Source organism: Melanerpes formicivorus, unplaced genomic scaffold (genome assembly GCF_026170545.1).
Source record: "Melanerpes formicivorus ecotype bairdi unplaced genomic scaffold, bMelFor1.0.p_v2 SCAF_29, whole genome shotgun sequence".
NCBI classification, from domain to species: domain Eukaryota; kingdom Metazoa; phylum Chordata; class Aves; order Piciformes; family Picidae; genus Melanerpes; species Melanerpes formicivorus.
Window position 1 is genome coordinate 8666330 of NW_027142381.1, and position 20531 is coordinate 8686860.

General features: G+C 61.0%; 1 protein-coding gene across 1 annotated transcript in view; it reads left to right on the forward strand.

Moving 5' to 3' along the window:
- The window catches only part of MNT (MAX network transcriptional repressor), a 41429-nt gene that overhangs the window by 8000 nt on the left and 12898 nt on the right, over window positions 1–20531 (forward strand). Inside the window, exons 2-4 of the mRNA XM_068154892.1 lie at window positions 5883–6444; window positions 8703–8744; window positions 9455–9566. Of these exons, the coding sequence (XP_068010993.1) occupies window positions 5883–6444; window positions 8703–8744; window positions 9455–9566 (716 nt within the window). The remainder of the gene's footprint in view (window positions 1–5882; window positions 6445–8702; window positions 8745–9454; window positions 9567–20531) is intronic.

The window sequence follows — 20531 nt, forward strand, 5'->3', positions numbered from 1 at the left end:
CAGCTGGGGGTGAGCCCTGGGCTGCCTCGCAGCCAGCTCTTCCCCAGGGCTCACTGTGAGGGCTTGCAGCACAGCTGGCAGCCCCCTGGGCTCTGGGGAGAGGCACTGGGGCAGAGTGGACACCCAACAAAGTGGCTTGGGCCAAGCTGGAGAGAGGAGCTGGGCTGCTGCTGTGCCATTGTCAGCTACAGTCGAGGGGGGCTCAGAGGGAGGGGTCCTGGTTTCAGAGGGGTCTCAGTGCTCCTGCTTGTTTGCAGGCCCTTGGCAGGCCCCAGTGGCTTCTGCTGGCGCAGCCTCTTGTGTCAGCAGCCTTAGCTCTGAGTCAGAGGTGGCCTGGCTCGGGCTGAGCTCTGCTGGCCTCCAGAACTGCTGACTCCGTTCTTATCTTCCCTCTCCCCATTCTCCCTGCCAGAGCCTGCAGAAACAGAAACCAAGCTTCAGGCTGCAGCCTGCCTGCCCCTGAGCACGGCCATGCCCCTCTCCAGGCACAGCAGTGGAAAATACCTGCAGGCTTTCCCCAGCCCTTTCCTGGGGTGACCCCGGGGCGGCTCCCTCCCCGGGGCGGCTCCCTCCCGGGGGCGGCTGTGCTGCCCTAGGACTGGCAGGGTGAAATGCAGGTTCTCTCAGCTGTCCTTGGTGTGCAGGGCAAGCTGCCAGGGGCACTGAGTGCTTCAGGGAAGTGCTTCAGAGCGCTCAGAGGACGCCCCCTGCCCTGCCGCGCCGGTGCCTGCCTGCTGCGGGGGTTGAGCGTGCCGGGAGGCGCCTGGGTGAGCTCCTGGTGAGGCAGGGCACGTCGGTGAGCTCCTGAGCGCTGATGGTGTCCCCAGCCCAGGGCAGCAGCGCTGCAAGGGGCACTGCAGGGCTGTGAGCCCTGCTCCTGCAGCACAGCCTGGGCAGCAGGCTCGGTGCCGTGCCCTGGGCACGTGTGGGGCTGCCTGCTCGTGGCCGCCTCGGCTGGCAGCGCTCACGCCTCGGGCTGCTGGCACGGCCAGGCCGGGCTGGGGCGAGGAGATAGATTGAAACCTGACAGATGATTAGGTAACAAAGTGAAGAGTGCCTGGCACTGTGTACTCCTGGCCCAGCAGGGCCCAAAATAGCACCAGCGCAGCAGCCGGGAGCGCAGCAGCTGGGAGCGCAGCAGCCGGGAGCGCAGCAGCCTGAAATGCAGCAGCCGGGAGCACTGCAGCCGGGAGCACAGCAGCCTGAAATGCAGCAGCCGGGGGCACAGCAGCCGGGCGCGCAGCAGCCGGGAGTGCAGCAGCCGGGGGCACAGCAGCCAGGAACACTGCAGCCGGGAGCGCAGCAGCCTGAAATGCAGCAGCCGGGAGCACAGCAGCCGGGAGCGCAGCAGCTGGGGAACGCTGCAGCCGGGAACGCTGCAGCCAGGAACACTGCCCCCAGTTGTGTGTGCTCCCAGGACCGCCGTGCCGCGCCGTGCCGCGCTGTGCCGCGCTGTGCCGCGCTGTGCTGCTGGGGGTGGCCTCTGGCTGCTGGCACGGCTGGCACGGGAGCTGAGCTCCCTGCCCTTGCCGTGTGGCCCTTAGGCAGGCGGTGTGGGGTGTGGGCAGGGTGTGAGATTCCTTCCCCCCTGGTGCTTGGGTTGTGGTGCTGACCCCCGGGGGCGGGGGTGCTGGGGGGGCTGGTTTGCTGCCTCGCTCTGTTCAGCCCTGGGTCTCTGTGATGGAAGTGTCAGGAGTGCATGGAAACCACCCCCAGCTCTGATGCCCAGCCGAGCCCTGAGCCCAGGCAAGTGCCCTTGGGTGGTTCCTACATCAGGGGCTCCCAGGAGCTCATGTCCTGAGTGCTCTGCCTGTGGTGGGATGAGCACAGCTGCCCTGCTGCCCACTTGTTGTGTCTGTGAAGGGGAGCACCCCCCCTCAGCGCCCTGGGGGGCTCTGGGAATCATGGCTTCAGCCTGTTTGCAGGGTGGGAGCACAAAGTGAGCAGGGCACAGAGCACAGCTCAGAGGAGGTGTCTCTGTCCTGCAGCAGTGTCTGTGTTAGGGAGAGGTGGCCTAGAGACCTCTCAGGCCCCTCCTGGGCAGGGGAGGTCACTTGCCAGGCTCCTCTCTGCCTCTGGCCAGGCACAGGGGACAGTGGCTCCCTGGTGTCACATTTTGGCTAAAAGAAAGGTACAGAAATCCTTGGGATAAACTTTAGCTGAAGGGAGCTGAAGGTTTGCAGCACCAAAGGCTTTGTTGGCAGCTTGTCAGCAGCCCCAGGGCTGCACCTGCTTTGCAGAGACATCTCCATAAGTATTTGTGATCAGCAGTGCAGGGTTGGACTCTGCCTTCCCTCTGCTCTGGGCTTCCCTGATGAATGAAAATGACTCCCAGGAGTTCCACTGCTGGCTGCTGCTGAAGGGGGCACTGGAGGAGCTCTGCCATCAGTGCAGGCCTCAGCTGCAGGTCTCCTGGCCAGGTCCTCCCCTCTGCTGGTGCAGGAGGGCAGAAGTTCTTCCCCCTGAGGGTGGTGAGAGCCTGGCACAGGCTGCCCAGGGAGGTGGTGGAAGCCTCCTGCCTGGAGGTGTTTGCAGCAACCTGCTGTGGTGTGAGGTGTCCCTGCCCATGGCAGGGGGCTTGGAGCTGGCTGAGCCTTGAGCTCCCTTCCAGCCCTGCCAGTGCTGTGCTTCTGTGCTGCAGCAGGGGCAGGCTCTGCTGCCCTCCCCAGCCCTTGAGCAGTCCCCTTCCCCCAGAGGCCAGCTGCCTGGGTCAGCCCGGGGCTGGCTGCCTGGCCCAGCAGGCAGGTAGGGAGCAGGATTAGCCAGCAGGTCACTGGGGTTGAATTTCCCTGTGCCTCCTTGCCCCTGGCAGCAAAGCAGGCAGCAAAGTGGAGCAGGAGAGCTGCAGACAAAGGGCTTTTATTTGTTAGCCCTTCATGGTGCTCAGCTGAACCCATCTGGAGGCACTGGGAGCTGAGGTTTGTGTAGACAGCAGGGGATGCCTGCTGAGGTCTTTTGCCACCCTGCCCCACTTCTTCCTTTAAGGAAATGTTGGTAATTCTGCTTTCTCTAAGTACCTCAGGGGGGAGAAGTGCTGCATGCAGCCTCTGGCTCCTCTTGGAGCAGCCTCACGTTTGGGGTCAGTGAGGGCTTGAGCTCCCTCACCCTGCTGGCTGGGTGCTGCAAGGAGCTGAGTCAAGTGAGAGCCACAGAATTGTTTGGGTTGGGTCATCGAGTCCAACCTGCAGCCTAAGGCCACAAACCTGTGGATCTGAGTCTCAGGCAGCCATGGGAGGAGTGCTGTCTGGATGTGAAATCCTTCCAGGTGGCTGAGTTTCCCAGGGTGCCTTCCCCAGGGCCTGGAGGCGCAGCCCTGGTGCTGGAGCTTGCTCTGCTGGTGGTGCTGGGCAGCGCTGGGTGCTTGACCTGCTCCCTGCTCTCACCAGGTGTGTTGGGGCTGTGGCTGCAGCTGAGTGTTGAGCTGCTGAGGTCTGGAAGGTTTGAAGTTCCCCTCCTTGTCCCCCTGGGCAGCAGATGTGGAGCCAGGCTGCCCTCCCTGCAGCTCACACTGCAGGTCTCTGTGGTCACTCCTCGCTGGCCTCCTCCACCCAGGCTCTTGGACACCCTGCAGCAGGCCTGGTGTGGCTCTGGATGGAGCTGTGCAGGCCCTGGACCAAAGCTAAAGGCTGGAGGCAGTGTGGTGTGTGGGAACTGCAGGGAGTGATGTCTGTGAGCCAGGGGCAGTGCCAGTCCCAGGGAGCAGAGCTCATTCAGAGTCAGCAGGAGCAGCTCTGTTGCCTTGCTTGCTCTGCAGCCTCCGAATCACAGGCTGGGTCAGGAGGTACCCAGGCTTGGTGGGGAAGGTACCCTGTGGGTGGTGTGGCTGTGGCTGGGGAGGCTGCCCTGCCAGGGAGGCCTTTCCCCTCTGTTCCCCCTCGGTGCTGAGTGGAGCTGTGCTGGGGCTGAGCAGAACCTGGCAGGCCCAGGGCCCAGGTTCTGCCAGGTCTCCTGAACAACTCCCCCCAGGCTCAGCACCCAGCTCCAGCCCAGGCTTCTGTGGACAGCTTCCTCTGGATTCCCTGCTGCTGGGCACTGTGTGAGGCAGGACACCAGACTCTGCATGTCCCTGGTCCCTCAGCATGTCCCTGGTCCCTCACTCCCTGCAGCAAGGCTTTGCTGTCCAAGCACTTGTGTGTGGCCCAGCCCTGAGCCTGCCAGGGCTGCTCCACTCCTCGGGGGCTGTCAGGAATGGGATCAGCTGAGCTTCCCAGGCAGTGGCTTTGGAGCTGCTTGCTGGAGGCTGTGAGGTGTCCCTGGGTGCCACTGGCACCTCAGGACTTGGATGGATAAGGTCCCTGTGTGCTGTGTTCACACAATTAAAGCTGGAGGCCTGGATCCTGTTCAGTGAGGCTGGTTTGGCTAGCTGGGCCACACAGAGTGCATGGACTCCTGTCTGCTGCTCTGAGAACAGGGGCAGAAACACAGCACAGCCAGGCCAGGAGCCTGAGCACACTGCACAGCAGAGGAGAAGAGCCCTGTGGGTTTGTCCCAGGCTGAAGCCCAAGGACAGTACCAAATCCAGGCTGGTTTAACCCCAGGAGCCTGCCCTGCCCTGCCCTGCCTGGGGGGCTGCTCAGCACCAGCTGCACTCCTGTGGCTGTTCCTTGTCCCGGGTCGGTGCTGGGAGCACTGGGAGCTCACCAGGTTTCCCTGTGTCCCCCCCACAGGCTGTGGTGTAGGAGGTGCTCCTGAGGGGCAGTTTTTGTCCTGGGATGCTGTTAGGCTGGGCTGCTCTCCAGGCTTGTCCTGCCTCCCTGGGAGGGAAGGCTGGCATTACCCTGGGGCTGTCAGAGGGCCAGGGCAGCTCCTTGGGGGCATGCTCAGCAGCTCTTTGTGGGGTGCAGGAGAGAAAAGGAAGGGTTGGAGATGCTGTGCTGTGAGTTGGATCCTGTCCATATGGGCAGGAGCAGGGAGGCCTTCGGGAAGGTGCTGGAGGCATCGCCTGGGGTGCTGAGTCCATCCTAGCGGGCTGCTGCAGAGGGGCAAGCAGGGACTAATCCTGCACCTGCCCTGCACCCCCCTGAGGAGCAGGCAGAGGCTGCTGGCCGGGTCCTGCCCCAGCTCTTGGAGGTCAGTGGTCTTGCTCAGCTCAGTGACGTCTGCCCTGGGCGGAAGGGCCTTGGATTGTCGTGGGCTGGGACCTCGGGGGCAGGCCGTGGCTGGGGCAGGCTGTGTCTCTCCGTGCTGGGGTGGGGGGCAGGCTGTGTCTCTCCGTGCTGGGGTGGGGGGCAGGCTGTGTCTCTCCGTGCTGGGGTGGGGGGCAGGCTGTGTCTCTCTGTGCTGGGGTGGGGGGCAGGCTGTGTCTCTTCGTGCTGGGGTGGGGGGCAGGAGGTTGGGTGGGTGCTGTCTGGATTTTCATCGGTGCTGCCGTCGTGGCCTCCCTGGAGGCGCTGGGGCTGCTGCCCAGGGCGGAGGAGCCGGGAGCCGCCCCACGGCTGGGGCTGCAGGGCTGCAGGGCTGCGGGTGGGGGCAGCCCTCGGTGCCCGTGTGAGCTGCCCTCGGTGCCCGTGTGAGCAGCCCTCGGTGCCCGTGCGAGCTGCCCTCGGTGCCCGTGCGAGCAGCCCTCGGTGCCCGTGCGAGCAGCCCTCGGTGCCCGTGCGAGCAGCCCTCGGTGCCCGTGCGAGCAGCCCTCGGTGCCCGTGCGAGCAGCCCTCGGTGCCCGTGTGAGCAGCCCTCGGTGCCCGTGTGAGCAGCCCTCGGTGCCCGTGCGAGCAGCCCCTGCTGCAGCGCCGGGGTGCTGAGGGCAGGGTGCGGCGTGGCCGGGCCGGGGCAGGGCTCTCCGGGGTCCCGCTGCGGGCTGCCTGTGGAGGGGAGGTCGGCCGGAGGCCCGGGGAGGGGAGGGCGAGGGAGCAGCCCTGCTGACGGCCCCGTTTCTCTTGCAGAGGAGAATGAGAAGCATGAGCAGCTCCGGCTGGAGAGGGAGCAGGAGCAGAAGAAGGCCGGCAAGGCCAGCAGCGCCCTCGCCCCCGAGGAGCCGCGCAGCGAGCTGCTGGTGCCCATCTCCCCCCCGGCCCCGGCCCCTCCGCCGCCCCCGCCCCTCGCAGCCCCCATTTCCGTCATTCCCATCCCGGTCGTCACCAGCCCCCCGCAGCAGGCGGCCCAGGCAGCCCTGTCCCCGCCGCTGGTGCAGCGCCACCCGCCCCTGGTGAGCGCTCCGGGCGTGCCCAAGGAGGTGCCCTCGGTGGCTCCGGTCATCCAGCGGCCCCCGGGCCCCCTGCTGCCGGACGGCAAAGCGGCCACGCCGCCCTCGGGCAGCCCCAAGCAGCTCCAGCACTACGCGGCGCCGGTCCTGGCCATCTCCCAGCACCACGTGGTCCAGCAGCCCATCCAGCCCCAGCCCCACCAGCCCCTGCAGCACCCCGGGGCGCCGCCGCCGCTCGGCGCCCTGAAGCTGGCTCCGGCGGAGGAGGCGAAACCCAGCGAGCAGAAGAAGAGGCCCGGAGGGTGAGTGCCGCCTTGGCTGCCCAGGGGGGGCGGACAGAAGCCGGGCCGAAGGCTGCAGCCAGCCTGAGCAGCTGCTGCAAAGAGCTGCAGGCAGCCCAGGACCCCCCCAGGATCTGTGGATGTTGGGATGTCTGTTGGGGGTCTCCACCGCAGGGGTTCTTAGCTTGGAGGTTTTGGTTGCTCCTCCCTGACCGCACTGTAGGATTCCCTGCAAGGATTCCCTGTACCAAGCCAGGACCACGTTAGGAAGCAAGGCCCAGCACTGCCTGCCTGGTCTCAGGTGGCATCTGGTGTGGTGCTTGGCAGAAGAGCTCTGCTTGTACTGCTGAGGGGAAGGCTGCAGCCCTGCTGCTTGCAGGACCTGGCCTGAAAGCTGGGCTGTGACCTGGGAGCTTGTGTTTCCCAGCCCAGGGATGGCCTTAGCTGCTGCTGCTGCTGCACTTTCCTCAGTGCTTGAGTGCTAAGGGCCTCCAGCTTGTTGAGAACTCCTGCAGCTGGGACTGAAGGCTGTTTAATCTGTCCTCACCCCCCAACAGGACTTGTGGCTCTGATGGTGCTCCAGGTTAGTCTTTGTCTACCTTGTTCTTAAGGACTTTGGCTGGTGGAGACTCTGTCTTCCCCTTTGGTGGCTGTTTCCAGGCTACTCCTAGCCTGCTGTTACCTCTTGTGGGCTGGGAGAACAAATCATTCCCTTCTTTGCAGCAAGCTGTTATCTGTTTCCCTTGGCCCCTCAGTCTTCCTTCCTGCAGGATGGATGACCTGGATCTGCTCAGTCTTTTCTCCTGGGCCATGTTGTCCAACCTCCTGCAGCTCCTTGATGGCTCTGCAGTGGTGTTTAAAATGCTGTGGGGATCCTGCTGAGGCTGAGCAGAAAGTCCCTCTGAGTGCCTGGCCTCTGCAGTACAGTAAAGCTAATGCACCCCTGGTTTCAGGGCAGAGGGTCAGGCTCTGGAGATGCTGCTGGCCAGACTGTCAGCTGGAGACCCCTTCTTGCTGCACAGTGCAGCAGTCTCTGTCCCCCTCCCAGGCTGCTGTGTCGAGACAGAGCCAGTAAAGCTGGACCTAAGCAGGTGCCAGCAGAAGAGACAGAGAAGATGCAGCCCTCTGCAGGCTAGTGCCCTGCTCAGGAGACATGTTTTGGCCAGGCCAGAATCTGGCCTTGCCTGTTGCTCCCTCCTGGATGGAGTCAGCAATTGGAATGCATCAGAAGGTCAGGATGTGGCAGTTCCCTTTTCCTTTCCCCAGGCCCCCTGGTGCTTGCTCTGAGCTGTGATGCAGATCCACTGTGACCCAGCTGAGAGGAGCACGAGGGGGGGGCTGTGACCTTCCCTGGATCACAGGGGCAGTGTCAGTGGCATCTTGTGGGAGCAGAAAGAGAGAAAAGATGTAGCAGACAGTAAGAAAGGGCTCATAGTGTCCTTGGGGCTGCAGAGATCCCAAAATGCAGAGGAGGAATTAGCACAGGTGGTGTAGAGTTTGCAAAGCAGCCTCTGTAAAATGCCAGCCCAGCTCCTCCAGGACAGCTTTGATCCTCAGCTTGTCTGCAGAAGACTCAAGGAGCCTATCTGTGCCTGAATCAAGGGATGTTTGAAGTCTCCACGTGTCTGCTCAGTGTGTTTCATCCACACTCTGGCTGAAAAACTCAGATGATAGCAAATTTGTTTGGCTTTTCCTAGCAGTATCCCTCTGATTTGGAGGGTGGGGGCAGACCAGAGCCCCAAGCCCCCAGGAGCTCACCCTGCTGCTGCTTCCTTAGCAGCAACCAGAGGATTCCTGGATTACTCCATCCCAGCTCAGTTATTTCAGGCACAGGAACAATCCAAGGCAGTTTGAAGTCTCTCTGCCAAGCCCTGTACCCTTTGATTCTAAACTGCACCATACTTAGCCTCCTGAGTGCAGGCCTCAGGAATGGGTCAGGATCTGGGCTGCCTGGCCCTGTACCCTGCCTGCATTCATGTGTGTCTCTCCCTGCTGTCAGTAGTAGCTGTCTGTATATACACCTCCTCCACACCTGCTTGGATCCTCTGTGCAGTGAATGCCTAATGCTTGCCCCAGCTCACATCCACTGGAAACTCTGGATTTGTGCCTTGAGAGGCAGAAACAAATCTGTGATTGATATGCAGGCAGTGCTAGCTGAACACCTCTGTTGCTTTGCATAGCCTGGCCCCACACACACACACTGCTGCAGCACAGCTTGACTGCCAGGGGTGAGTTTTAAACCTGACACTGAGCTTATCTTTGTTCTGTTTGGGTTGCAGGGTTGGGACCAGGGAAGTACATAATAAATTGGAGAAGAACAGGTGGGTAGAAAGCCAAGGCTCTGGGCTTTCCTTGTCATTCCCCTTCCTCCTTTACTGTTTTGTCTCCCTGTTTCTGGCCTGTAGTTTGTCAGTGTTTGGTTGGCTTTGGCATTTTTGTTTGGTTGCCCTTTCTAACAGCAACAACAACAAAACCCCCCCTGAAATTTGTAGTGGCTTTTAATGAACCTTGCAGTGTTGCTTTGCTTTCTTACAGCCCAGCTCTGCATCTTCTGCCTCCCAGTGTGTTTTACCTGGCTGCATCATTGCCTCACAGTAGCCCTGCAGAGCCCTGATCCTGCAGAGTCCATCCCCATGTGCACAGCGGTGGGACCTCTCTGGCTCCAAAGTAATAAACCAGCCCAGGCTGGGGCTCAGGGTGAAGGCTGGCCCAAGACCTGACCCAGAGCTCTTTAACTAGCTCAATTGGACACACAGGGATAAGGGAAGCAACAGCAGGGGGAGAGGAAACGCTCCGCTGAAGGCTGCGCAGCGGCTTCCCAAGAGGCTGGGCCTAGAGCCCAGGCCTGCAGCCCCAGGTGTCTCTGCTGGCTTGGGCTGGCTCAGGTGGACACAGGCAGGCGGTCCCAGTGCCTGCTGTGCACATGTGTCAGTGCTTTGCTGGATGAAGGCTCAGCTGAAGCCCCTGCCCTCTGCTCAGTGCCCTCTGGTGTGTGCTCCCCCGGGCTGACCGCCCCCTGTGTTCTCTCTAGACGAGCACACTTGAAAGAGTGCTTTGAGACCTTGAAGCGCAACATCCCCAACGTGGACGACAAGAAGACCTCAAACCTCAGTGTCCTAAGGAGTGCCTTGAGATACATCCAGGTGGGTGCAGCGCTCGGGGGGCTGGCGGCCGGCACCGCCGGGCCCTGCAGCTGCTGAAACCTGAGAGCTTTGCTGGGGCTGCAGATGAGCTGCTGCGAGCAGGGCGAGCTGGGGCAGGCTGGCCGCTGCCCGGGGGTGCTTGGGGGTGGCATGGATGGGGGTGCTGTGGACAGAGCTGTTTGGGGGTGTTGCTGTTTGGGGGTGTCATTGGGGGTGCTGTGGATGAGGCTGTTTGGGGGTGTCATTGTTTGGGGGTGCCATGGACAGAGCTGTTTGGAGGTGCTATGGATGAGACTCTTCGGGGGTGCCACTGTGGACAGGGCTGTTTGGGGGTGCCACTGTGGACAGAGCTGTTTGGGGGTGCCATGGACAGGGCTGTTTGGGGGTGTCATTGTTTGGGGGTGCCATGGACAGGGCTGTTTGGGGGTGCCATTGTTTGGGGGTGCCATGGACAGAGCTGTTTGGACATGCCATGGACAGGGCTGTTTGGGGGTGCCATTGTGGACAGAGCTGTTTGGAGGTGCTATGGATGAGGCTGTTTGGGGGTGCCATGGACAGGGCTGTTCGGGGGTGTCATTGTTTGGGGTGCCATTGTGGACAGAGCTGCTTGGAGGTGCCATGGACAGGGCTGTTTGGGGGTGTCATTGTTTGGGGGTGCCATTGTGGACAGAGCTGCTTGGGGGTGCCATGGACAGGGCTGTTTGGGGGTGCCATGGACAGGGCTGTTTGGGGGTGCCATTGTTTGGGGTGCCACTGTGGGCAGGGCTGTTCTGGGTGTCAGATGGAGCTGCTCCTGGCACGGCAGCTGCTGCTCCGTGAATGTCAATGCCGGTGCAGAGCTCTCCGTGAGCAGACTCTGCTCTCTGGCAGCAGTTCTGTTCTGTGCTTTTGGAAGGCAGCTGAAGATTCTCTTTGAGTGTGCCAGTGGGGATGGCTGATTCTTCCTCTCCCTCTTCTCTGGCTCTGTTGTGAAGGGTTGGAGGCTTGGATGCAGTGCAGGTTTGTGCTACCCCCAGGCATCCGTGCTGGCATCTCCATAAACTGCTGGGCAGCTCTTGGTGTGCCCTCCTGGGAGGTGTCAGCTCCTTTCCGCTGGCCCAGGAGCTGTTCACACCTTCAGAACTGCCTTTTGGTTTGTTTCTGCCCCTCGGGGTCTGTTTCAGTGCTGCCTTTGCATTGCTTTTCCCCCAGCATGGATCCACCCTGGGAGTCAGTGTAGCTGGGGTCAGGGCTGTGCACCCACCCGTGTGCCCGTGCTGGCCTGGTGCCCAGCAGCTGTGCTGTGCTGGTACCACTGCAGTGTTCCATCACTGAGTGAAGGGAAAGTGCGGAAGCTCTGAGGGTTCCATCCCAGTGCTGCCTCTGCACCTCAGAGGTCGGGGAGGGGGAAGCTGCTGTGGTGACTTGGATGCATGGCACTGGTGCCAGCCTCTCACAGCCCCCCAGCTGCCCACATTCCCTCCAGGCTGGGTTTGGGGAGCGTGTAAGGGGCAGCCCTCCTCTTCTCCCACCAGTTTCAGTGCACAGACAGTGAACTCTTGTCCAAATGTTGTCTCTCTGGCTGCCCACTCAGAGGTGGCTTCCAGGGTAGTGGAGCTGGCTTTGTGGTGAGCACAGAGGGTCAGGATGCTGCGGGACCCCCGCGCTGGGCTGGCCCCGTGGGTGGCAGGGGAGGCCAGGGGAGAGGTGGCTGAGAACTGGTGGGATGCAGGTGGAGTATAGGAACAAAGCCCCGCCGAAGGCTGCAGTCTGCCTGGAGCGCCCTGGAGGGAGCTGCCCTGTGGCTGCAGCGGCGGCCGAGGCCAGCCCGTGCGCCGCTCCGTCCGTCCGTCTGTCCGTCCGGCAGCACCCTGCGGCCGGGCACTCGCTGCCATGGCAGCCAAGGTCACACCAACCCCGTTCTGGTGCCGGCCGGCCGCTCGCCGTGCGGTGCCGGCGGCGGTGCCAGCGGCGGCGGTGCCAGCGGCCGGCTCCACGTGTGCGGGGAGCACATGGCCGGCGCCGGGGACTGCCCGGCCGCCTGCCCGCCGTGCCCGCCCCGGCCCCGCCGCTGGCCTGCCGCCCGCTGGGCAGCTGACAAGGCACAGTCATGCCGCTTGTGTAACCTCCCCCCGCCGCTCCCAGCCGCCTCCTCCCGCGCTCCGGGGCGGCCGGAGCCCGGCGCTGCGCGCAGGGAGGAGCCCGAGCCCCGCTCCCGGTGTTCGCATGGCAGCCGCGGGGCTGGGTCTGCAGCGCGGGATGTGCCTGTGCTGAAGGCTCCGCGGTGTGGGCCCGCGGAAAACAGCTGGCTGGAGAGCTCCCAGGAGCTTAGGGGTTGGAAGGGACCTCCCGAGATCATCCAGTCCAACCCCCTGCCAGAGCAGGAGCATGGAATCCAGCACAGGGCACACAGGAACACATCCAGACAGGGCTGGAAAGGCTCCAGAGAAGGAGGCTCCACAGCCTCTCTGGGCAGCCTGCTCCAGGGCTCTGTGACCCTCACAAAAGCTCCTCCTCATGGTGAGGTGCAGCCTCCTGTGCTGGAGTTTCTATCCATTGCCCCCTGGCCCATCCCGGGGTGCAACTGAGCAGAGCCTGGCCCTGTCCCCTCCCTCTCGACCCCCAGCCCTCAGGTATCTATCAACCTTTGCTATAAACATGTATTGTTTATCAGCTCAATTCACAGATCTGAGAGGCCTTTTCAGAGCTCAGAATCAAACATCAGCATTGGGAAAGAGTGAGTGCTTAGTTGGTTAATTAGTTAGTTAGTTCAGTTTGAATTCACTCTGCTCTGTCCCAGCCACAGAGGAGGTGCCTGGGTGTGGGGATGAGCAGCCTGCAGGTGCTGCTGGCCTCTCCTCAGGGGTTACAGAGGACATAGGTAGGACTCTGGGCTGGGCTGGGACACCTCTTCCCTGCTCAGGCAGGGTGAGCTTAAGCCCAGCCCAGCCTGCAGACAGGCCCAGAGCTGTGATCATGGCAGCACAAAGCAGAAGGAACTTTGCCTCTTTTGGGCCAGCCTGGGTGTGTTGCACTCGGCAGGCTTGGTGCTTACCTCTGCCTCCGACTGGGAGCTGTACAAAGCAGATTAAAACCTCTTACTCTCAGTGGTAGCAAAGTAGCTTTTCACTAGGGGGGTGGGGTGGGGGGAGGGAAGAGCACCCAGAGGCCAAACCCTGGTGAGCCTGGCAGGGGAGTGCAGCTCCTGAAGCTCTGCTTAGCTGAGCTGTGCCCACCAGGAGCATGACAGTGCACTAATGGCTGCAGCCTCTCTTGCTGCTCAAGCCTCTCCCCTCTTCCAGCTGCAGCTCCTTGGAGGCAGGCTCTTTGTTTCCTGGGCTGGATTGAAATATTTGTATCTGCATCAGATCAGATAAGTCAGAAAGTTAAATTCCAGGCTTCCCATGGAGCTGTCACTTTAATTTATCCTTGGGGCTGGGGCCTGTGCTCTGCAGCAGTAAATGAGAGCCTCTGCAATTAAACACCAGGCTGCAGAGGAAATGAGGCTGAACGCAGCTGGGGGTCAGTGAGCCCTGCAAGAGGGGGCTCAGGCTGGGGCAGTGCCCTGGCCTTGGGCTGAGGCAGCTGTGCCTGTGGGTCACAGCAGTGGGCTGGGCTCAGGTCCTGAGCCTGTGACCAGAGTTTGTCACCCAGGCCACCTCACCCTTCAGCCTTTGCCTCCCTCACCCCCAGGCAGGAGTGGGAGTGCTGGAGGCCTCCAGAACGTTTGAGATGCATGAAGTGGTGTGGGGAAAAACCCCAGTGGGAAGCAAAAACTGTTGGCTGTGAGGGGGTAGAGACCTCTCCCCTCAGCTGGGGCAGCCCAGCACCCACTGCCCAGGCAGTGCCCCCCAGCAGAGAGCTGGCAGGGAGCCCTGCTGCAGGGGTGCCAGGGAGCAGGGCCCTGCCTAGGAGTTGTCTCTGCAGGTGGTTCTCTGGGGTTGGTTCTCTCTGAAGGATCCCTTGTGCCCCAGGAGATGCTGTAATCATAGCTGGGAGCTGGTGGAGGCCCTGTAGCAAGGCTTCTCCCTTCTGTGCTCTCAGACTGTGCCCATCACGGGTACCTGAACAGCTTCCAGTGCCAGGGGTGCTGCCCTGTTGGGTGCCCAGTGTAAGGTGGCATGCAAGTGATGGCTCCCTGGGTGACACCAGGGCAGCCAAAGGGAGAGCTCACAAGCAGCATGGTGGCAGCCTTCAGATCACACTGCAAGTCCTGCTCCTGTGCCAGTGTCCCCACTACAGCCAGTCCAGTGCTGACTCAGTAATGATGTGCTTACACAACAGGAGGCACAGCTGAGCTTCCCAGGGCTGCAGAGGCAGTGAAATGCTGTGCAGGCTGCCAGGCAGGGAGCTGCCTGTGCTGCTGGCCCACTGCAGAAGCTGTTGTGGGGGATGCCCTGATGGTAGGAGTTTGTCTTAGTCCTACAGAGGAGCATTGGCAAACTGCCTGCAAGTTCCTAGACCTCATCTACCAGTCCTGCTGGCTGCTGGTAGTGTTAGAGATGGAAAATAGCTGTGCTGCACCTAGGAGCTGTGATGTGAGCAGCTTGGCCTCCCCTGGGGCAGGAGAGTGAGCAGCTTGGCCTCAGCAAGGGGCAGGAGAGTGTCTCTTCTCCCCAGGAGCTGAGGCTGGAGTTGTACCCCGTGTCCCACTGGCTCAGTGGGGTTTGGAGCAAGGCCACTAACTGGCAGGAGCTGGAACTTTGCTTCCTGGGCCATGCCTGGAGCCTTGCCAGGAGCCAGCCAGCTACCTTTTGAGGCAGGGCAGCCCTTTGATGGTTTTGGTTGTGTGCACTTCCAGAGACGTGTGAGTGAGGGGCAGAGCAGTGCAGGAGCCACAGGATTGTCTGGGCAGGCTGCAGGCCTTTTGCTGTCACCTGAGCTGTTGGCCAGCTCACCAGGGAGGCATCTTAGCAGTGCAGTAGTCTCCAGGCTGGCAAAGCTTGGCCTGCCAAGGGCAGCTGGGGCTGGGGCAGGTGCTGGCTGTGACACTTCTGAGCTCTGATGGTTTCTCAGGAGCTGGGGAAAAAAATGTTCATGCTGGAAAAAAAGTACAAATCCTGATGTCCTGGCCTCAAGGTAATTGAGTGCTCTGCAGCTCCCCAAGTCAATTACTGCATTGTTGGTCTGGGGGAAGTGTGCCTAATTTCCTGCTGATTAGCAGCTCTGCTCCCTCAGCTGACCTGGCTGCGCACGGCCTCAGCCGACCCCGGCAGGGTCACTGCTGCCCACATCCACCTCATTGTCCTGTGCAGCAGCTTCAGGCTGGACTTACAGCAGGAGCAGGAGCTCCCAGGTCACTGTCAGGTGTAAAGAAGAAGGGAGAGGTGATTGTCCCAGGTGGGGGAGCAGACTCTGTCCCATCCTGAGCAAGCACCGTGGCCCTGCGGTGCAGGATGGGGCAGCAGCCACTGCCTGGATGCAGGAGCTTGCTGCAGATTTCCCCATCAGCACTTTGGTTCCTTTGACTCTCCTTGGGTCTGTTTCCTCCTCCATCACCCTTTGCAGCATGTGGCCCTCTGCCACCTCCCTGTCCCTGGGGTGTGTTCTCAGCAGCTGAGGGCACAGGGCCCTGTGTAGGACACAGAGTGCACAGCAGAGCTGACCCTGACCTGCCAGGGGCAGGAACCCCTCCTGAGTTGCCTCACCTGTGCTCATCAGCTCACTGCAGTGGGCTCTGAAAGTCTCCATGTGATGGTTAAGTTGGGGTTGAGGTGTTGCATAGGTGGAGGAGGACACTATGAACATGCTGGACCCTGGTGCAGGGAGATGCCATCCCACACACAAACCCCACACCTCTGGCATCAGCACCTGGTCCTGCCTGGAGAGTGGAGCTCATTCAGGTTCCAGCTCTGCAGCAGTTGGTTTATTGATCCAAATGCTGTGATGCTGAATCACTCAAGTTCCCCACCCTGCAAATCCAGGATGGGGTTGGCCATTTGGGGGCCATTTCCTAGGTGAAGCTGCTTTCCTCCTGTGAGACTTGCCCAGGAGGAGCTGGGTGCTTTGGTGCTTTCAGTGCCTCCTTCATGTGAGCAGCACTCACATGCCAAGCAGGGCTCCTCCGTGCTGTTTACCTGACCTGATCAATTGATTCCATCTTCTCTAATTAGCTGAATTTCATTGCCAATAATAAAGGCTTCCAGCAAGAGCAGGCTGTGGTCATGCAGCATGGTGTCACCTGCAGATTTCAGGGCAGTGAGCCCTGTGGAAAAGGTGGTGTTTGGTAAAGGAGAGCAAGCAGGAAGCTGTGGGATGGGCCAAGGCCTGGGGTGCAGGCAGGGGGAGGCAGGGGAGCTGCTCCTGCACAGCAAGTGCAGGTTGCTGCCCTTCATGGAGTCACTGAGGAATTGGTTGGAGCTTCTGAGGCACACCACCAGGCTGCATGGGTGTGGGAGATGGGGTGCTCAACCTGAGAAGCCAGGGGATGCTCAGATTGCTTCCAGCCCCTTGGCACTCAGCGTGCCAGTCGGAGCCAGCCAGACTGCATCCCCGCTGCCAGGCATGTTCTAATAGCTTCCAGCTTGCAGCTGGGACTGTGCTTAGCAGGCAGGAGCACTGACACTGCTCTCCCTTTGGATGGCTTGCACAGTCAGTACAACGTGGGATTCCCATCAGGAATGTCTGTGGTGCTCCAGCTGGCCAGAGCTGGGATGGGCTCCCAGGCAGCTGCGGGCACCTGAAGTCCCAGCCTGTGCCAGCCCTCCCCAGTGCCGCTTGAAGGGGAGGCTCCATGCAGAGAGCAGCCAGGGGTTTATTGGCAGGAGTGGCCACAGAGTGTCGTGCAGCAGGGTGTTCAAAAATGCCCAGGGCTTGAACCTGTGAGTGAGAGGAAGCTGCCACTCAGAGCCTTGCCAGCAGGGCTGGTGACTGTGCTCGGCGCAGTGACTCACGCCGGAGCAGGGCTGCAGATCCTGTGCCTGCTCCTGAACGGGCAGGCAGCCTCCCTCCATCGTGCTGCTGTCATCTAGGGAGCAGTTTAAAGAGGCTCTCCAGGCTGTGAAAACCAAACCAGCCTGCAAAGTGCAGCCCAGCTCAGGGTGGTTCTGGGGCTGCCTTGGGGCTGCCCGTGGCCGGTGGGGGTTGGCAGCTGCCCTCGGGGCGGGCACGGGGCAGGAGAGGCTGCAGGTGAGGTGGCAGCAGGTGAGGTGATGATGGCAGCTTGGTTGCACAGCCTTTGTTGCAGGATTGCAGAAGTCACCTCCCTTCAAAGCAAGCCAAAGCCTCCAGACAGGAAGCCCTCTGGCCACTGTGGCTGCTGGCTTCCTTTGGTCTTTCTGCTCTTCCCCGAGAGCCTGACAGGGCTGAGCTCAGGGGCCTGTGGCACAGGCTGCAGGGCAGGCTGGGTTCCTGTGCTGGTTAGCAAAGCTCCCCCTGGGTGTGTGGTAACTCTTGGAAGTGACACTGGAGGAGCTGCTGAGCAATTAAACTTGCAAGCAAGTCGTTGCAAGGGAGAATAATCCTCGGGTGTGCCTGGGTGCAGCAGCACTGAGCCCCTGGCCCCAGAGCTGGGGGTGGTGGCTGGCACTGCCAGCCTGGCTAGACATTGGCATCTGCAGAATAATGACTGGGGGTGGGTTTGAGACTGTTGTACAGCAGCAGGAAGTTGGTATCAGCTTCATCTGCTGTTGTCATGTCAGTGTTACTCTGCTGTGATGTAAATGCTGATAGAGCCTGCCTGGGAGCTGGGGAGGGAGGAAGGGAGGGAGGCTGCATGCAGCTCCCTGGGGACTGCCTGTGCCTGGGATGTGCCCTGCCAGTCTTGCCCTGATCACACACTTGGGTGTGCAGCTCTGGCTCTCTTTCCCCCCTGTCACTGTGGGGAAGATGTGTGGAGGCCATGGGGTGACCTGGTGGGGCTGTGACCTTCCTGCTGCTCAGGGTGGGAACATGTGGCTCAAACAGCTAAAGAGTGTCTGTCAGGCAGGGGCTTTCTTCCCTTCCATCTGTCCTGCTCCTTTTTTACATCACTGTGAGTTCAAGTGCTGTATCAAGTTCAGGTTTAGAATGTCCCTTTCTCTGTGGCCTTCCTCCTGCTCTCCCAGTCCCCTCTTGGTGACGTGCTGTTCACCCAGGGACAGCCAGGATAGCAGCCACAGGAGAAAAGAGAGCCCACAGCCTGGTAATGAGGCTGCCAAGTAGGCACTGTTGGCCCTGTCTTAATGAGCAACATCTTGATCTGAAGGGGCTGTTGGTCCTGTCCTGATGAGCTACCTCTTGATCTGAAGGAGGAGGCTGCTCAGGTCACCTCCAGAGAGCAGCTGGGGAAAATCCTGTCCTTGAGAGTTGTGGTTGGAGGAGGGAGGTGGTGGCAGGGGAGCTGTTGTCCTGTGTGGAGCAGCTCCCAGCTGGGCAGGTACCTGATGGTTGCCTGTGGTTTGTGTTTTAGGAGACCAGGAACTGGCTCCCTTGGGCTGGCTGTGAATAGAATCATAGAACTCTCAGGGCTGGAAGGTAGCTCAAGCCTCAGCCAGTCCCAGCCCCCTGCCATGGGCAGGGACACCTCACACTGCAGCAGGTTGCTCACAGCCACCTCCAGCCTGGCTGCAAACACCTCCAGGCAGGAGGCTTCCACCACCTCCCTGGGCAGCCTGTGCCAGGCTCTCACCACCCTCCTGGGGAACAACTTCTTCCTCACATCCAATCTCAGTCTCCCCACTTCTAGTTCTGCTCCATCCCCCCCAGTCCTACCCCTCCCTGACACCCTCAAAAGTCCCTCCCCATTTTCCTTTGGCATTAGAAAGAAGAGCTCTTATTTTGCTCCTCTCCCCAAAAGGCTGAGGTCTCTGGAAGTGTCTCTGGAAGAAGATTGATTTCATTCTGCAGAGGTTCTGCAGTGCTGCTGGTGCTGTGCAGCTTGGGTGGGTTTGCAGAGAGCTGGGCAGCTCCTGCTGCATTCTGCTCTGTGTGGTGATTCTGAGCCCCTGGTGCCCAGCAGCTGGCACCTTCCTGCCCCTTCAGAGTGAAGAGTTCCACGGGGCTTTACCTCAGCCCAGGGGGCTGTGCTGTGCCATGCAGAGCAGCTTCAGCCTTGGGACCACCTTTGGGAGGGAGTGCAAGTCCTGGAGTGTGCAGGCAGGGTGGGTGTCAGAGTTGCTCTGCTGCCTGCAGCCCTCAGCCCTTCAGCACAGAGGCAGAGATCTGTGCCCTGGTACCTGGCTTGGCTCCACAGCCTCCCAGAGGTGCCAGGGCTGGTTTATGTTTAACAGCTGGGTTTGCTGCCGTGGCCATAAGAGGGAGGCAGGTCAGGAGAAATCCTCTGCTGACCCAGATCTGCTCCGTGGGCCGTAGGTGGAGCCACTGGGGTATGAGTAACCAGCACTGACCTCCTTACAAGGATAGAGAAACAGGGAGCAGAGGTGGTGCAGGAGGCTGGCATCCTGCTCTGAGTCACCAGGACCTGGGGCTGCCAGGACAGCTGCCACGTGTGTGGGGCAGGGTGGTGGCTCCTCCTGCCAGCCCCCCAGCATCACCTGGCTGAGCTGTGCTGCTCTCCCAGGGGAAGCCCTCACCTCTGCTGCCACTGAGGCCTGGGCACTGCTCATGCTCTGATGTGCAGCACACTGCTGGGCCTTGCTCCGTGGCTGAGCCAAGTCTGGAGGAATATGAACAAAGGGAGTCCTGTGCCCAGGCCCCCTCCAAAACTCTGCTTTGTCTCCCACAGCAGCTGCTGTGAGATGCCTCCAGGAGAACCAGCAGCGCAGTGCAGCCAGCAGATGCACTGATAATGTGTCTCCACATTCATCTCCTCCTCATCTCCAGCAGCAGGAGAGCTGGCTGCAGCTCCAAGGCCTCCCTGCTTGTTGCCCTCCAGTGCTGCTGTCTGCACATGGCCACATAGCTCAGGAAGGGCTTTCTGAGGGTCCCAAGTCCAGCAGCTGTGCTGTTAATCATCACTCCCTGCAGTGCAGCATACTTTGGGGTTGCTTGCAGAGAAGTCTGTTCTACCAGAGACACATTTCCCACCCCAGCCTAATGGAAGCAGCTCCTTGGGGATAGCTTCCCAGGCAGCAAACCCCACAGGGCCTGAGGGTCTGGGATCCATCCATCAGCACCAAGAGAGAGAGAGGCCTCCCTGGGGGTGACAGAGGTGCTTTAAAAACCACCAAAGCTGGGGAGGGGAGAGAGAACTTAACACCTGGGCACTGCAGGTAACAGCAGAGAGTCAGAGGGAGGAGGGAAGCAGCTGTGCTGAGCTGGGGGAAGCCAGCATGGCTCTGGTGCTTGCCCTGGGCATGGCTGGGCCTGGGCCTGGTTCTGTACTGAGTGTTCCAGGCTTGTGCTGCTTGCTTTGTTGATGAATTTACTCTTTGTCTTCCTGATTTGGCTTCTTCCCCCCCTCTACCCTGGCAGCTGCTTGTCCAGAGAGCAGTGCTGCAGGGGGCTGGGACCCCTTGGATCTGCAAGGCCAGGGCAAGCTGCCATGGGTTGTGGGCTTCTGGATTCATGGATTCTGGAGCTCTGGGGCAGAGATTGTGGCCCAAGGGCTTTTCTTTCCCCCTCTTTTATCAGGAGCCTTTCAGTGCTCACAATGGCCAATGCTCAGTGCCAGTAACAATGCCTGGCCTCATGTTCCCATGCTTGCCGTGCCGCAGGCAGGTTTCCTGTGGGGTGAAGGGTTTCTATCAGACCTCCATCTCTTGCCTTGCAGCCAGCTGGAGCAGTGCTGGCTGCAGGAGCTCAGGCTGCTGGCAAGCCCCAGCCCAGCTCAGTTCCTCCTGTCCTTGCACAAAAGCCAGCACAGCCTCTGCAGCCAAGGGCTCCCCTGTGCCCTGCAGTGCCAAGGTGAGGCTGAGGCCACCCCCAGCTGCGCTCCCTGGCCGCCTGCTGTGGCCCTGGGTAGGCTCCGGGCAGAGCTGGCTCAGGAGGCTGCTGCTGAGGGCCTGCCAGGGCCGGGGCACCAGGGCAGGGCTGGGGAGCCAGGGCAGGGCCAGGGTGCCTGGGCAGGGCTGGGGAGCCAGGGCAGAGCTGGGCCATGGCTCAGCC